General features: G+C 41.4%; 1 protein-coding gene across 2 annotated transcripts in view; it reads right to left on the reverse strand.

Annotated features, from left to right (window-relative positions):
- Positions 1–7912: 7912 nt before the first annotated feature.
- trappc9 (trafficking protein particle complex subunit 9) overlaps positions 7913–17655 on the reverse strand; it is a 257722-nt gene continuing 247979 nt past the window's right edge. For both annotated transcript variants that reach the window (XM_030412357.1, XM_030412356.1), the window contains 2 exons: positions 14078–14301; positions 7913–9899 (listed from right to left, as the gene is read on the reverse strand). In XM_030412357.1, the coding sequence (XP_030268217.1) occupies positions 9720–9899; positions 14078–14301 (404 nt within the window). In that variant the 3' untranslated portion in view covers positions 7913–9719. The remainder of the gene's footprint in view (positions 9900–14077; positions 14302–17655) is intronic.

Raw genomic sequence — 17655 nt, forward strand, 5'->3', positions numbered from 1 at the left:
AGAACATCAACCACAGTGTTTCATAATCGCAGCCATTTAGGAGTCTAAACAGCTTCACTAATCAACAGTGTCTGGATATGTAGCCGCGCTATATTTGGCTCCCCCTTTTCTCACATCTCAAGTTCCCGCTCAGCCCACCTACAGAACTTCTAATGCATTTCTGGAGAAGCTCAGGGAGAAAAAAGTTTAATAACGGCAACTGTCTCCATGGTAATGACACCGAACTCAGAGTGCGATCGCGCCGCTCATCATACAGGCCTGCGCAGACACAGAAAAAATCCTTTGTGAAGGCTGCATGATGGCACAGTTTCTCCACATATGATCTGAACTGACAGCAGCCACATCAGACACGCATAGTTTGGGGTGATGAATGGAAGATGTCCGAGCTTAAATGCAACTGGATTAACTGACTGACAGCTGAGCCTCAGCTGATAATTCTGACGACAGTCTGGAGAGAAATCATTCACTTTTAAAGGAGCCATTTTTAGTTTCATGCACTCCACCAGAAAATGTTTACATGCTTTAATATTCATAAAACACATCATTTCTGTCATAAGGCACATCAATTCACCCTCTGTCTGATCACCGTGTTTTAGTGCCTGTCCTTTCAAGGCCCACCTTCCAAAAAGCCCATTCTGCTCTGATTGGTCAGCTCTCACAGGCCTGAGTAGGCATCAGCTCTGCATGTGATATAACGACCCTGGTCATGCCGGTGGCGTGGCTGAGAGCAATGACTGTATAGTTGTGACATGACAACCTTACAGAAGTCCTGACAGCTTGTTAAAGACAGTTTCTGGATACAAGCTTGCGACTGAGCTTTTTGATGCTTTTACAATATTCATGTAACATCCAGAACTGCTGTATGATTTAAATCTGTTTCTGTTTGCATTTTTTACCAGCTGTGAATATGATCTGTTTTCTGGAGATGTCACCAGCGTACGATCACCAACTTGAAGTCTGGAGCATCAGTGCGGGTGGGCAGCCTTTGACAGTTGCATTTAAAAATGTTTGTGTGCGCTTGCCGATGCCAAGTGCCCTCAGGGGTCAAGGTTCAGAAACATTCAGTCTTTGCAGTCACATAAAAAGCTTCTACATTCTGTAATTAACATGTCAAAGCAAAGATATTGAAAGAGTCCGTGACGAGAGAAGAAAGTAGTGCACAAAACAAGAGATGATCTGACTAAACAGCGTACGCTATAACACACTGTTACCCATCGTGTAGGATTAAGTGGCATCTAATGGTGAGGTTGCAGATTGACTGACTGAATACTCCTTGCTTAAACACCCTTTATAGAGCCAGTGCTTTGTTTGTCAATCCTGGGCTAATGTTGGAACATGGTTGACTCCATGGAAGCGTGCAAACTCCCTCTGTAAATATAAAATGCTCATTTGAAGGTAACAAAAGCAGACTGATTCTTAGTTTCAGGTGATTGTACAGTAATGAAAACATAATTATCAATGTTATCCATTTCTGCCAATAGATCCTCCTAAATCCTACATACTGGACCTTTAATTGAAGTGAAACAGGGGGGACTCTTTTAAGATTCACAGACACACTCACCTGATGACAGTGATTTACTCATTTGTTCATTTCATGACCTGACTTTCATTTAACGTATGGCTTATACGAATATACATATGTGTGCATGTTCTCTGCTCATGTTCACGTGCCTTTTGTTTTGTTCCTTATGTTTGGGGTCTAAGATCTGGTGGCTGGGTGGGGTTGGCGGAGGTTTGATTGGACTGGACTTGGTTGGGATGTGTTGGTTAGGTGAAGAAATGCTGTAATGGAGTTGAGGTGATACAATAAGTAGGGTTGGGAAAAATGTGCAAACTGCCTATATCTGATGATAACAGACTGGTATTTCTCTGTTTTTACAGAAAATAAATAAAGAAATTTCAACTATTTCTTTATCGATGCTGGACACTTGCCATCAAGATATTTGCCTGAATATGAAGTTCAAGGGTCTTTGCCAAAGTTCCAACGGCAGCTTTCAGCGTCTCCGGTCAGCACTGATCATTCAAACAGCAGTTAATTTACTGTCAATGGACATGAGTTGGCAAATTTATTGGATTATGATCTCCATGTTGAGCTCAAAGCCACTCCGCCTTCAAGTTGTGATGTACGCCAGCAGGGTCTCAACACAAACAACGCAATGTACAACACAACTTTCATTCCTATTGTGGCTCGTGAATGTCAATAAGCGCCCTGGTCATTAAAAGTTAATGATGAATATGAGGCGGTTACCGAACGTGCGCTTGAGTCTACACATTGTTGTATTGTTTGTCAATATGTCTTGGCTTTGCTCGTATGAGGACATGTGTCAGCTGCTTGATGGTGTGTGTTTTTTGGTCCGGTTGGTTTTTCCTTTGGCTTTGTTGTTGGTCTGCACATCTCAGCTGTCAATTTATTTCTCTGAGAGCTCATCGCAGTTATGCCTGCCAAGAGCATGTTACACAGGCTATCACGTCAAGCCTGTAGTCAAAATCGGGTAGTAGCAATTGATTTTAAAAAAGAAAGTAAGAAGAAGAGGAAATATGTAAGTGTACAGTGTTGGGTTTTTTGTGGGGGTTTTTTGGTATCACCAGAATAAGAAAAGTGGTGCTATCCATTTTCTTCACAGTCCTTGCAGATGTCTTTTGTCCTGCCTACGCCACAGGCATGTTGCGCAGCAGAGTGCCATACATCATCCACACATCAATACCAGCAACACTAACAAGGTATCTTTGTGATATTGCTTCACAGCAACCAATATAAACTCAACAAAATCAATACGTGCAGAATCTCGGCTTTAATGATTCTGATGAATATGACATGAACTCCTTTGTTTCTAAATTAAGTCTTTATTTCTTATAATTCTTTCATTGGATGACGATCAGCGTCTTTATTTGATTTGGCTGAACATAACTGCATCTCTTAAGATTAGCTCAACGAGCCTCCCCATGGTCCCTGGCTCTCCTTTTACATATTTACCAAATTCTCTGTGTTGTACCAAAAGAGAATCAATTCCCTTTAATACATGTCGATCACGCACTTTGGCGGAGATAGAGAGGCAGAGCACACTGATTGTCTGAATTACACATAAACGGTGTGAGCAGCAAACAACAGCATTCAGGGCTGGAGCTACAACGGAAGATGCAGAGGTCATGACTTCTTTTATAAGTAGTATTTCAGTGACTGGAGGACACGGAGCGAAAAATCTGCAAACAAAAATGAATGATTGATGATGATTTTTTTCATTTTTTTTACTCCTTTTAAGTTTCAATATTAAAGTTAAATCTTGACCTTGGCTAGTAGTTTGACAAAATAACTCCGAAACAAGATCCATGAACGGACTTTTCTAGAGCTTTCCATTGCATCTCCAGGTCTTTATTCTCCCCAAAAAACAAGACAACTTAACATTAACAGAGCAAACTCCGTCCACTGATGAAGACCATGGGATTCAGCTGAAAGCAGAAGAAGCTAGAAAATATCAGGCATCTCTTCACTGTCAATACGTAAATTGCTTCCACGTACAATGAAGCTTCGGCCAAGGTGTTTCTGGGTTAGACATCAGGTCAAAACAACACATTTCTGTCAATTTCAAGGACTGAATGTGATAAAGGTGCACACTCTGACATGGAACGTTAGAGAACAAGGTGAAAAAAAAACGTCATTTTTTTCATTTCATGGGGATTTATAACCAGGAGGAAACACAAGCTGCAGTCACATTCCAGACTTCAGGTGGGCTTTATTTCATATTGAGCAGCTCGTGTGCCGTGGCAGATAGGGTATTAATTAAGTCGGAGAGTCACAGTGGATCGGTAAAAATACAGCGGCTGAGGATTCCTATGCGTTTCTCCTCTGCCAGTCTTCCTCCCTGCAGTGCTACAGCGCGAGTGAAAGAGCAGTGCAGGTGTCAAATCGCTTGTCTTTCTTTGGCACACACCCCTAATCCCCCCACAGCGCCCGCACCACTCCACTCCTGACATCATTTACATATCAAGGTTGCATATATATATGAGTGGACACGACTTACCACTCAATACTGACAGAGAGAAGAAATGGATTTAATTGAACTCTGGCTTCTCTTAGATTCATTTGCATGAATGTTTTCATGCAGAGTGAGGCGCCACATTGTCTACAGCAGAGTTCTTTTTGGGGGGGGGGGCTCTTGTTTGCTCTCAAACAACTCATTCTCCTCCACTGTCCTAACTAGCAGCTAATATCAGGTGGGGGAAGGCAGATGCGTCAGGGCAGATTGATGGGTGATTATGCGGCTGATTACGATCAGAATTACAGGTTTGCTGCAAGGTAATGAAGGTTGGTGGCTAATAACGCGCGGTGGATTTTCTGATAAGGATCCTCATTTAAACTCCAGACAGGATGCTCAGTCTCTTCTGGGTGTCCTCGGCTCGGGGGAGGTCAGACATCTGTTTAGGGCGGTGATGTGTGTGACGATGCGTCAAACCTGGCGCACACTGACGCTCTGTGTTTCTACTCATGAACATCTTACTTACAGACTTTAAAAGCTGCTCAAAAGGTAATAAACGGTAGTAGAGGCATACTGGAAACCTTTAGAGGAGTAAAAGTATTGTGTAGAATACCCAAATAGAGGTCTTGCACTACAAACTTTGCTGGTTTTAAACATCAAGATCAGCTGACTCATGAGTTCTCCTACTTGAATAATGTCTTCAGTGGCTCCAGAGGGAGCTTTTTTTTCAATAAAGTTTCAGAAATTAACCAGGTTGAAACCCAACAAAAAAACAAAAAAACTATAATATAAGTACATACTGTACTATATGTAGGCTAGCTAAAAATTTGTCATAGGAACTGGATACTGGACTCACAGATGGCGCCCACTGTCCCTGGCATCTGTGTGTTGGTCCACACACAGATGTTCCTTTGGGTTGATGTCACACTCTTGGAAAGTTTCATAGATATCCAAACTTCATGGGTTGCTATATATATTGGCCATCTGAAGTGTTTGGGGAGACTCGGACGAGTTCGGGAACAAATCTGTTGGGTGTGTTCAGCTGCAATGGAAGCTTTTGGGACTGTGCGGACAGCGCCTGCACTGATTCAACATGCAAAGTCTGAGAACGTTGGCTGTTGGCCGTCTGAGCCACTGGATATCCTGATTGGCTGTGTGCTAGCTGTATGACCGTTTTGATTGGCGGTGTGCTAGCGAATCAGCGCGATGTGGGAAGGGCAGAATACTGTGTGCGCTTTGTTTTTCTATGCACTCCCTTCAGTTATTTCCTGTTTTCATGTTTTGGATTACTGGCACGAGACTAGTGAAGCAGAATGTACACGCTACTATATATTTGGCAGCCGTCAAAGCGGTATGTTTCCATACAACTTTTCTGCCAAACGGGTCAGGCGAGAGGCAATGGATTGGTCAAATAAAGGCAGTTGGCTGTTGGTTTGAGTCTGGCCGGTGTATGGGGGCCTTAAGGCAAAAGGGCACCAAGCCTGACTCGGTGCACTGTGTCTAGTTCTATCCATGCATTTACTATGCAAGGCAAGGCCTCACAAAAAAGTAAACTATTTGGGCATGTCAAGGAGATTTAGGTAAAAAAAATACAGTTGATAGTTAATTCTTGGCTGTGCTCAAGTTACTGTTATTTGACCTCTGTTAGAGACCCATTCAAAATTGCTTTGGAGGAAGTAAAACATGTTCTAACATGTTCTAGTCTTTTATCAAATCAGCAGTAGCCTGAAGGTTAGAGGAGTGAGCTTGTAACCAGAGGCTCTCAGGTCCATCCCCTGGACTGGCAGTCTAATTCTGCGGTGGGGAAAGTGAAGGACAATGCCTGCCCCTCCCTCATTACCACCGCTGAGGTGCCATTAACCCCAACTAATCTGACTGTGTTTGTGCTGAGCATCTTCCATGTGTGACTGTGATCAAGGCCTTCCTGAAAAAGAGAGCATGGCTATCAGCGAAACTCACCTGAATACATGAGGGTTAGGGTGTCCTAGCCAATAACTAAAGCCAAGAGTTATGGAACATTTGCCAGGATGGAATTACTCAAGTAATCAAAAGGATCTGTATGGTAACTGAGTGAACCAGCCCAGTCGCTTTAATCTGCATACAAATAACCTGTAGACTGTAGACCTGCATATTTCATGCAGCACACACGCCAAAGCCACATTTTCCATGCAGGTGTGTTCCTCCGCCCCCCCCCCCCCCCCCCCAGCCAAACTGTTGATAGCAAACTGTAAACTGTGAAGCTCATTACCTTAATGTTTGTCATGGTTATCAACCGGGTCACTCTGTGACGCTCTAATGAATCACGAGAAAGAAAAAACATTGACTGTTGATGAATCCCTGAACAGAGGTCTTACCTGCTGCTGGAGACGGTTTTGTTTTTTATTTGCTCTGAAGTCTCCCAGAGTGTCCCTGCCAGACCCTTAAAATTTAATTAGTGTGACTGAGGTGAATCTATGTTTCGATAAGCGAGGATAGGACACTCTTAATTGCAGGCACACTGTTATTTAGCTTTATAAGACGCAGTCACCTTAACTGAAGAAGACAGCCACGGGGGTCGGTAAACAGCGTGCAGAAGACAGAATTTGCATTTGAGAGGTGGGCTCACAGAGACTTGGCCTCACGCAGTCTAGTCTCATTGTTGCACGCAGGAGTCTGCTCGATTTGAGTTGCTTTCCATTTTTAATTTGACTTTTCAAAGCTCTCTCACACACACACACACACACACACACTATTCTTAATCAAATAAATAAGCTGATAAACAAATTAATCAGCATTGAGGGCATGACTTTGGAATTGTTTGCGTTGTATGCATAACTGATGAACTGTGTGTATTTACTGATGTATTATTCACATATGTAAACCAACACATTTGCTCAGAATGGGAAAGCCGCTTTGTCGCCGAACTTCAAATGTGACCTTCATGCGGGGGAAACGCCACGAGTCGGAAAAAAGAACGCTCGTCACTTCTCGTGCTTTCACCAGGATCGTAGACGCCACCCGCGTCAGAAATTTGGGACATTTTCCCAAGAGAACGGAGAAAGATGTACTCTACAATAACAGCTTGCTCTCCACCACAATGTCTGAGCTGTTATTTTCAATAAATAGGTGCTTGTTCCTGGTGGAAGGTTATTGGTCAGGCAGTGTGGGTAAAAAAGAAAGCACTCTCTGATCCTCTCATTCCACACCAGGCCCCTCGAGTCATATACAGAGTGACATCCAGTAATGGCCGGTCATGAGGTGGGACGTGAGCTGTCTTCACAGGCGCTGGGCCACCACATGCTGACTGTGTTTTTTAATTCACTGATAGACCTTTTTTCAAAGACACATAAAACCCTCAGGCCTCCCAATGTCCCCCAAGACATGTGTAGCCCTTGGACGAGGCTAGTCTTCACTCAGCATCTCCTTATCACCCAGTTCACATTCGATCCACCAGTGGGGGGGACGGGAGGAGGGCCTGCAGTGAACGTTCAACACGTATCCCATAAAAACTGCTGTTTGGACCAGTGGTAACCTAAAGGCTCGGAGAGTGAGTTTGTTACCCCAAGATGGCTGATTCAGGTTCCCAGATGGAGAATGGTGAGTAGTTTTCCTGACGGCACACCAGAAGTGCTGTGGATAAACTGGTTAACTCTGCATCAGGAAGTAGTGGGAGAGGTGTCATGCACACTGTTAGTATCATACATAGTTTGCTAGGTATCATGTTGCTTAGTCACCCTCCCCTGTATAAAAAAATGTTAAAAATGATTATCTGTAAGCAGTGTTTTCCTCGGTAACCACTGTTTATGGATTCTGGTGTTTGTGAATGTCAGACTGGAGTTTCTGAAAATGTTGAGGCAATAAAGGTCACCTCAGGAGGTAGAAAAAGATAGGAGGCCGCAGAGATATAATGACCGCGGCAAACGGAAGCAGAGTTTGAATAATGAGAACATGAACAAATGTTGAGTTCTTTTAACATTTATTTACAACAATTATAGGTCACACATGATGACCGACTAATCTAACACAGTTTCGTTCATCAGGTGTTTCAGTGTTGTGGCACAGAGGTAAGAGAAACTGCGATACAGCAGTAGAAATAAATACATTTAATTGTACACAACTGGCTTCTCATTCTGGCAGATCATATTCAGGGTTGGTGTGCAGCTCATCTTCAGTGACGACTCTGAGGTCTTCTGTCCCTTTACACTACTTCCTCTGACTTTTAAAGAGAAGAACTGTTAGAGAATCCACTGAATTAATGGCACTGTGATTGAAAAAAACAAAAACAAAAACTGTGACTATAATATGAGTGCATGGTCACACCAGAAAGTGGACATTTACATATTCTTGCGGAAAAGTTGGTGCTGAAAGCTTGGTTACATAAAAATCTATTGAATTTCATGGCATGGCAACAATTCTTTAAGATCAGTCTAGCTAGCTGGTGAAAGGCTACAGCTAGCCAGCCAAAAACACATGTTAAAGGTGCAATATGTAGGAATTTAGGTCCAAATTGAATTGAAATGATTGATAGAATGGGAGGTAATAAGATTAACACCAAAGATGTCTACTTGTTGTGTTGCAGGGATATCAACTGAAGTTAGCATGCTAACCAGCAACATCCTGTCTCATAATACCACTCCGAGCCCCCAGTGTTGACTGCTAGCTGCACAGCGGCAGGTAGTTTGTATATCAACAGAGTAACCGCATATTGATACTGAGTGACCTTTGACAAGTGAGAAATTCTTACATACTGCATCAGCAGTGAAACGTAAGAAAAATCACAATTTAATGTTTTGCAAATCCTTTTTCAATTTATATGGAGTTGAATACAGTATTAATAACGATATATTTAATCTTCAAGCTGATTCACTTTGTTGCCTCTTGTAAATATACACTCACTTTGAATTTGATGCCTATGACATGCAAAGTAAGAAGAACAGGAGTGTCCTAACTCTTTTGGAATTATTCGTAGCAGGCTGGCTAACAGAACCAGCAAATATTCAAGAAATGCAGCTGTAGCATCAATTATTGTCTCGCAGCTGAAATGCACTGCGTCTTCTGAGGAGCGAAGGAGATCAGTATTGTCAATGTGGTTTCCTGTTGGTCATGTGTCAAATATAAACTCAACACTAAAACATAACTTGAATCTTATTTGCCTCAACAAGTGAGTCCACTGAAGTTAACCAATTTAGGTCCAAGCCTTTAAAATGTGTTCAGAAAGAAGCTAACAGCCACACACACACACACACACACACACACACACACACACACACACACACACACACACACACACACACACACGCGCACATTTGTCCACTGGGCAGGTTTTAATCACCCCACACAGCCAAATGCACAGATGATAGCTGTATCATTAGCTATATCTCTACACATGCACTGAGTGTATGCAGGAGTGTGTTTGTGCTCTGCTTTGACTGATATCAAACTCAAGTAGGTTCTGTCAGTCAGTCCAGTTTCTCTTTTTGTTCCTCTCCTCTCTGTATGTGTGTGAAAAAGACCTGAGGACAAGCTCTTTTTTTAATCCAGATTTAAAGATTCGCTTTGAGTTCTGTCTGAACACATCTGCGGACTGAGACATGTAACAGCACTCAAGTGTTTTGAAAATAAGAATTCAAATCCCCACACACACACCCACACACATGCTGTAACCTTTTACAATATCATATTTACATGTGTGTATTTACATAGAACATCCACATCAGAACTATCTATCCTTCATTCAGAACTAAAAATGACGAAGCCAGAGGCTCCTCATGCCCCGGCCTGCAGCGGAGTGTCCAGGGACCGGATGTGGACGCTGGGCAGAGTGAACCAGGCTAAAGGAAGCTCTCGTCCAGTGCTGTCATCCTGGAACTTGATCTTAAGGTAGAAGTCTCCGGTGTAGAGGAAGAGCAGGGCACCCACACAGACAGAGCTCTCTTTGGGTTTAACCTGGTGAAAGCAAAGACAGACCGCAGGAGGACTCATTAGCAGCCCTTAATGAAGCTGGCACACTGTCAGCCACAGTGAAGCCAGCAGGAGTGAAGTTTGAAGCTGATGGTGGCTTTGATGGAAAGATATGAGCGAGTGCAGCTTTTCCCCCTGCCAGTTGAGAAAAATTCCCAAATTGAAGATGTTTTGCACATTCAGGAACATAGAGAATTCTTTCATCTGCTTTTCAGACTATAAACTCTTTGTTCTGGCATCTACCAAGTCGATTTTCATCGCCTTCAGCATGTTCATTCAGGAGGGAGAATTGTTACGGACAAAGCCTCTCCTCTGATCCGGCTCTTTTTAATACAAAGATTTCAGTCATGACCTGTGAAGGACCACACCTGTGTTTTTGTCGTTTTAGATTATTTAGCAGAGGACACTCTAGATTTTTATGTGAATCACACTTTACCAAGACTGTTAACATGCTGCAGTTATGTAATCCAGCAAACAGCATGTCTGCCTCCACTGTTCCCCAAGGTACATAATGTGTATGTTATGATCTACTGAAATGAAACAATGTTAATAAAGAAAAAGCAGCCATGATTATGTAATGACTACTAATTTTAAATCTTAACAAGTTAAGCATCATATGGGAACCACTCTACTAGGAAGGAAGAACAGCTAATTCATGCTTTTAGAACATGGTGTTTCAAAGTCTTGAATGTACATGTACTGTTAATGCCCTGTTTCAACCACTATGGCCATAGGCAAAGCCATATAACTCCGATCACTGTTGCAAGCAAAAGCTCAGCAGAAATGTTTATTAATGTACAACTTACAACTATATTAACACATAGAAATAATGAACTGAATTATTGCTTCATGGCTGTTTGCCTCCACACACCAGTCAAGTTGCTGTTTCTGAGCTATGTTGTTGAAAAAGGGGCCATACACATTTTTTGCGGAGCATTGTGATGTCAATGAAGGATAAACATGTCATGTGAAGCTGACCTTCGACCTTTTTAAGTTAAATTTTATCACTGCATCAATTTTTCCAAATTGACATTTTGTAAAATGTTGTCATAAAAATGATTTGTATTGTTGAATTGTTAATGGCCAGAAATATGTTTTCTGAGGTGACAGTGACCACTGACATTTGACCATCAGCTTATCCTCGAGTCCAAGTTGACATGTGTGCCAAATCTGAAGCACTTCCCTCAAAGCCTTCTTGAGATATCAGGTTCACCAGAATGAGAGGGACGCACAGACAACAATAAAACATAATGCCACCGACCACATCTATAGCAGGTAGGGAGGCATGAAAATGTGTCTTCATAGAAGAAGTCATAGTTGTTGACAAATGCTGTTTACTAATACCCATTTACAAATGTCCTTATAACTACTCCACTATAATTTACCATTTACTGAGTGTAGGTACTTTTACATGGTTAGTGGTTCTACTGCTGCCTCTTATTACAGCCTACATGTAGATGTGTTCAATAACCTGTGATAAAGACAATTAGCTGGAACAGGTACCAAGCTTGGAACTAGCTCAAAACTGCCCATCAGCTGTAATCAGAAAGGTTGTTTTCTTACTTTTTGAGACTTTTCCCACCAAAGCATGTATTCTGGCTAACAAATCAGAATCAGAAATACTTTAATAATCCCAGGGGGAAATTATTTTAATGGGACTAACTATGATACTTGTCCACTGGAAGAGTCCGACAAAGACCGGTTTCGATGATGGTTAAAGTTAATGATGGACATTGCCAATCATCAATTGCAAGAATTTATAATTAAGAAGGCAAGTTTTGCAACATCTGGTCTAACTCTTTAATCTTCATAAAGAGAAAAATAAAGGAATCAAATATTTCTACTGTCTTGAGGAAAAATGTCTTACTTTGTTTATCCTGTACTTGTGTCACATTTTGGTTGATTTACACATTGTCTGCTGTTTTTCCTCTTTATCAGTAAGTACTTTGGCCTTCCTTGTTCCCCTCTTGTGATTGACTCATGCCTGAATCCAGGGTTTCCTGCAGACCTTATTTGGCCAGGCACCCCGCCCGGCCTGAAATCTGTAGCGGCCGGGCTAGAATGTCGGGCAAAAAAAAAATTGATGCAATGCATGCAAGCGACACAGCAGCGCTTAAGAACTAATCTACCAGCGCACATAGATCAGGCATGTGATTTTTCCGGATTTTTCAACATGAAAATGCCCTTGTGAATCATGCAAATCCGCTTTTTTTTTTTTTTTTTTTTGGCGGTGGGGGGGCGTAGGACCGCCATTAACCACCAATAGGTTTTAGCAGACCAGGTGTTTATTTGGGACAGGCGTTTAATTCCCTCCTCACAAAAATCCGGGATGAAAATGTCACAAACTTCTCCAGCTTCTCTGTGAATTCTCTGGCATCCTTCTGGGCAACAGTAGTCCTCTGCGAGTGAAGTTGTTGCGGCGGAGGAAACGATTCAGCCGACCAGCACTCGCTGCAAACTCCTCATCTCTGCTGTCACTCACGGTGGCGGACATTTGTTTCTCCATGGACCTGATCATTTTGCAGGACACGTGGCGTGCTCGTTTGCTGATAACTCATCCCCGCATGTTTATCTGAAGCTCCTCGCCAGCCCTCTTCCTCCCTCCACCAGGCAGCCTGGTCCTGTTGCTGTCCTCCTCAGACAGACGCTGAAGCTCAGTTTTATTTTTTCGCTCTCTTGAGGTTGACAGAGAAACATCTAGCGGCTGCTTCTACCGAGTTTTCCTCTGCATATTTTAAGACAGAAAGTTTGCTGCACTTGAGTCATGGCGATCATCAGTGTGATGACTGACAGAAAGCAAGCGCGATATGTAAAAAAGGCGAACCACATGATGGACCACATGATGTGTTTTATTATGTGTTTATGTGTTTACAGCTGCTAATGTATGTAACGCTGTTACTGTGATGACACATGACAGTTAAATATTTAATCTGTCTATAATAACCACATCCTGACATGTAACTGTGATTTTTGATAATCTAAGTACTAATAACAATCATGACAAAAAATTAACAAAGACAGCAGACCAAGATAAGAAGCTGCAACTGGCAGTGAGCCTGCTTTCTTTTCTGTTAGCAGTGAAGTGACATAGTCCATGACAGAATATTATAAAATATGATAATGTATAAAATAACATTTAATGGTAAAAAAAAAAAAAAAAAAGTACAGTTGCAGGAGACTTCTATTATAAATATGCAGCATGTATATAGTTTTTCATTATTACTATTATTATTATCATTTTTTATTACGACTACTATTTTTCTGCATATTCTTGACTTTGAATGGGAGCTGCTGTAAAGCATTTCTGTTTCTGATTCATATATTATGCAGTCAGTTGTCCAAATTTTAAGTTAAATTAAATGAACCAAGACAGATGTCACATTTACATGTCAGGGTGTAGTTATTATAGACACAGATTCAATATTTAAGTGTCATTTATCATCACAGTAACAGCGTCACATACCTGTTTCTGTTTCTGCTCCTGCTTTCTGAATTTTCTGTTTGCTTTGTGTGCCAAGGGTTCTCAAACTTATTAGGCCATGACCCCAAAAATAAGCAGTTCCTGTTTTCCATCATCATGTTTGTGGGTTCGTTGTTTAGCAACTTCTCTCATATTTTGAGAGCCAAAAATGATAATTGATTAAGCAACTTCTCTTTCATTTTGAGGGCAAAAATAATAATATAACAATCTCATTAATTAATTTATCCTTTTTTTTTTTTTGCCGAGAACGGTTCTTGGCAACCGTTCTTGGGTTGAACCCCCCCCACTCACCTCCCCCCTGGCCAAAGTTTTTTCCTGCAGGAAACCCTGGAATCTGTTAGGTTTGCTTTGTCAATTTTGCCTGCACTCATTGTAATGTGTTGACTTACATTTCATTTTACTAATTCCAAAGTTGAAACATTAATAAAGAATGTTACCTAGGAAAAAGTAGTGTAACTGTGTTAAAACTAATCATTCAGCTCATTTACTTTATCATCAGTGCATTGTGTGTGTCTGTACTGTAAGCTCCATGCTTTCAAATAATTGTTCTTTTTCCTGAAAATAACTTTGGGCATATTCTGCAACAACCTGAAACATTCTGGTTACATAATGTGACATAATTGTGCTAAATGTACAGAATATGTCTTCCCGTTTGATGGTAAATACTCCAGCCCATACTGACCGTGTCAATGTAGAAGGTGTTGGAGCCGATGAAGGTGACGGCCTCCTCCAAATCATAGTTCTGGACTCCGTTCTGGAAGTCCTGATAGGGCATCACAGTCAGAGCCAGGGGGCCCACTGAGTTCTTGCTCAGATTTGTCAGTTTTACCTCCAGGCTCACAGCGTCGCCCACTTTACAGTCGGCAATGACATCACAGTCACATGGCTTCCCATTCACCAACACATCTGGAGACAGACAAAGACAGAAGGAAAGAAAGAGGGGATTAGCGGCACTGAAGGGGGGTGCTTCTTTTGTCTTGCACTTTGTACAAAAATGAAATTCTGAAGAAATTGTTTCAACATGAATAAGACACTTCAAACCAAAAGTTAAATGTAGTGCACGGTCATTCATGGGATTCCCATCCAATCTAGTCTTCATTTGTATTCATCAAAACTCGGCCCAAGCATTAATGGCCTGTCATAAAGCTTCTCATGGAGGATCAATTGGCTTTGTTTGTCCTAAAATACATTTTATTGACATCAGAGGAGAGTGCTGGAGCTCTTGGTATTAAACCCAATTCCCTCCTGTTAATCTCATGCATGACTAATTTCTGTCAAGACTGGACGAATGAGATTGTTGGAACAATCGCAAAGTGCCATACACATGCACACACACATGCACACACGCACACACACACACACACACACACACACACACACACACACACACACACACACACACACGTGAACAGGGCCAACAGGGCACTGTCAGGCTCAACTATGTAAGAGGGGACTCCTGTTTCTGGTCATTGTGAAGAAACAAAAATAGAATAGTATAGCTTCTTTTAAGGTCTTTTACCATAATATTACTTCAAATGTGTTCTCTTAATTTTTTCAAAGAAAAAACAAAGAGGGGACTTGGATCCTTCAGCGACGTCTACCTATCAAAGAGGGGACTTCCATATCCTGCATTGGAGCTGTCTGCACCCATTCTTTCACCTAATGATAGTTTGTTTACTAAAGAGATTTTCATTGTCTCTTTCTGAAGTTGATAATTAACTTTGATGTCATCAATATTTAAACATTTCTCTGGAAAATAAAGAATATGTTTTACCTGTAAATTAGAAGTAATTTGGCTGCATACACAAATATTAGTATAAGCAAATTAACTTACTTAGAGTTACATTTTAGTGATCAATTACACCACGACACAAATTTTAAGGGGAATGCATATTCATCTACTAAATAATGCCATTTATATTCTTTAAACCTGCTTTGTCATTCTGTTTTAATATCAAAATATTAAGGATTAGCTCTAGTGGATGGCTTAGCCATTTACCAGATCTTCTCTGTATTAAAATGAGGAGCCAAGCAGAGTGAAAGGAAGTAACAAGTTCTTCCAATAAAGGATAAAATCAATCAGGATAAAGTCAAGAGTAAAAGGAATATAGTTTCCTTTAATTTTTAATTAACTGCTAAGAATGGATCTATTATAAACATCCCCAAGAGTCCCCTGTTACCCCTGTTGTAAGTATTTTACGGCACAAGTTCCCTCTTGGATAGCATGGAGTGACATTCACACTCTAACATGGAGTATATCAAACTCAACTGAATTGTATCTTCAAATATTGTTTTCTTTTATAACAATACATTAAGCTCAACTTTAGTGGATTTCCCAGGTTAAAGCTTCAGTCTCTATTAATGTGAAGGAGTACAGGGAAGGCGGAAAAAAAACAATGTTAGTTTAAATTTTTTAAAAAGGAACAACCTGGATTAAGTTAAATAAAGATGAGTAGTAGTGAGATCTTTGTTTTCATGTTTAAGCACTAGCCTTTTTCACATTCGGATCCAAAAGAGCACAGCGGAATTTCACCCCTCACTCCATCTGAGACTTTCACAAAGAGGAGCATGTGGAGAATTGGAGCAGGATCCCCACACTCAAAGGGCCGTGAGGATGGGGCTACTGAAACATCCCCAGGAGTCCCCTGTTAGCTAGTATTTTACAGCACAAGTTCCCTCTTGGAAAGCATGGAGCAACACTCACACTGCAACATGGATGAATAGAAGAAAACAGGAGCATTAATAACACTTGTGAAAAAAAACTCAACTGAATTGTCTCTTCAAATATTGTTTTCTTTTATAACAATGCATTAAGTTCATTGTAGTAGTCGATTTCCCAGGTTAAAGCTTCAGTCTTTATGAAAGTGAAGGAGTACAGCAAAGGCGGCAAAATAAAATGTTTATTCAAAAATATAAAAAGGAACAACCTGGATAAAGTTGAAATAAAGATGATCAGTTGTGAGATTGTTGTTTTCATGTTTAAGCACTAGGCCTTATAACACAGAGTCGCCGCATTATTGCCGCAGTGGTGGTTTGCCAATTCTCTGCAATTGTTTGTTCACACAGAACCAAGCAGCTCCAGTGTAAAGATGAACCAGTGTATAATTCACACAGAAAGTCAGCGCTGCAGATCCAAAAGAGGTGTGATGATACAGACACCTGCAGGTCCCCTCTTGGAAAATACGAAAAAAATTTTACCAGCAGGCTTAAAAGAGAACTTCGGTCGATTTAAACATGCAGCTTCATTGCTCAAGCTACCCTTGACTTGCCAGTACCGAAGACGCGAACACATTTGGTCCAACCATTACAGAGCTCCGTGAACGGAGATTTAGCATTGACAGCTAACAGCATGGGGTCAGAACTTTACACTGGGTTTTAAGCGTCTTAACATGCTCCACATCTCACACCAAAAGTTATGCAACATCAGCAGACACCTAACAACACAGCACTGTAGCGTGTATGACTCAAAATGAATAAAAAAGTAGTTAAAACAGTGTGTTTGTGCAAGGAGCTACATATCGGTTTGTTGCCATCTGTGTGTTCCGGTAGCTAGACCAAACTAGTCAATCCGTCGAGCGTGCGCTCAACAGGCTTAACAGGCTTTTGTAAGGCTCATTTCTCATGACAGGCTGTAACATGGACATGTACATTATGAACAGAAACACGAAAATGCTGGAATATGTTTCCGTCTCTGCCAGTGAGGGAGTAAGCGCACGCTCGACGGATTGAGTAGTTTGGTCTAGCTACCGGAAGACGCCGATGTCAACAAACAGGTATGTGGCTGCTTGCACAAACACACTGTTTTAACTACTCTTTTATTCATTTTGAGTCATATAGCTACAGTGCTGTGTTGTAAGGTGTCTGGTAATGTTGCATAACTTTTGGTGTGAGATGTGGAGCATGTTAAGACGCTTAAAACACAGTGTAAAGTTCTGACCCCATGCTGTTAGCTGTAAACGCTAAATCTCCTTCACGGAGCTCTGTAATGGCTGGACCAAATGTGTTCGCGTCTTTGGTACTGACAAGTCAAGGGTAGCTTCAGCAATGAAGCTGCATGTTTAAATCGACCGAATTTCTCCTTTAAGGCATGATTCTGGCATGATTCAAGGCACGTGCGAGAAGGGACCTGAAAAATGTCCCCTGTTGACTTTCAAGTCCCCTGGTAGTGTGATTGATACGATCCAGAGGGCCATTGTTAGATACATATACCAGTACACACATACACACACACACACACACACACCCTAAACCACCCTAAAA

The sequence above is a fragment of the Sparus aurata genome, chromosome 3 (assembly GCF_900880675.1).
Source record: "Sparus aurata chromosome 3, fSpaAur1.1, whole genome shotgun sequence".
Lineage (NCBI taxonomy): Eukaryota > Metazoa > Chordata > Actinopteri > Spariformes > Sparidae > Sparus > Sparus aurata.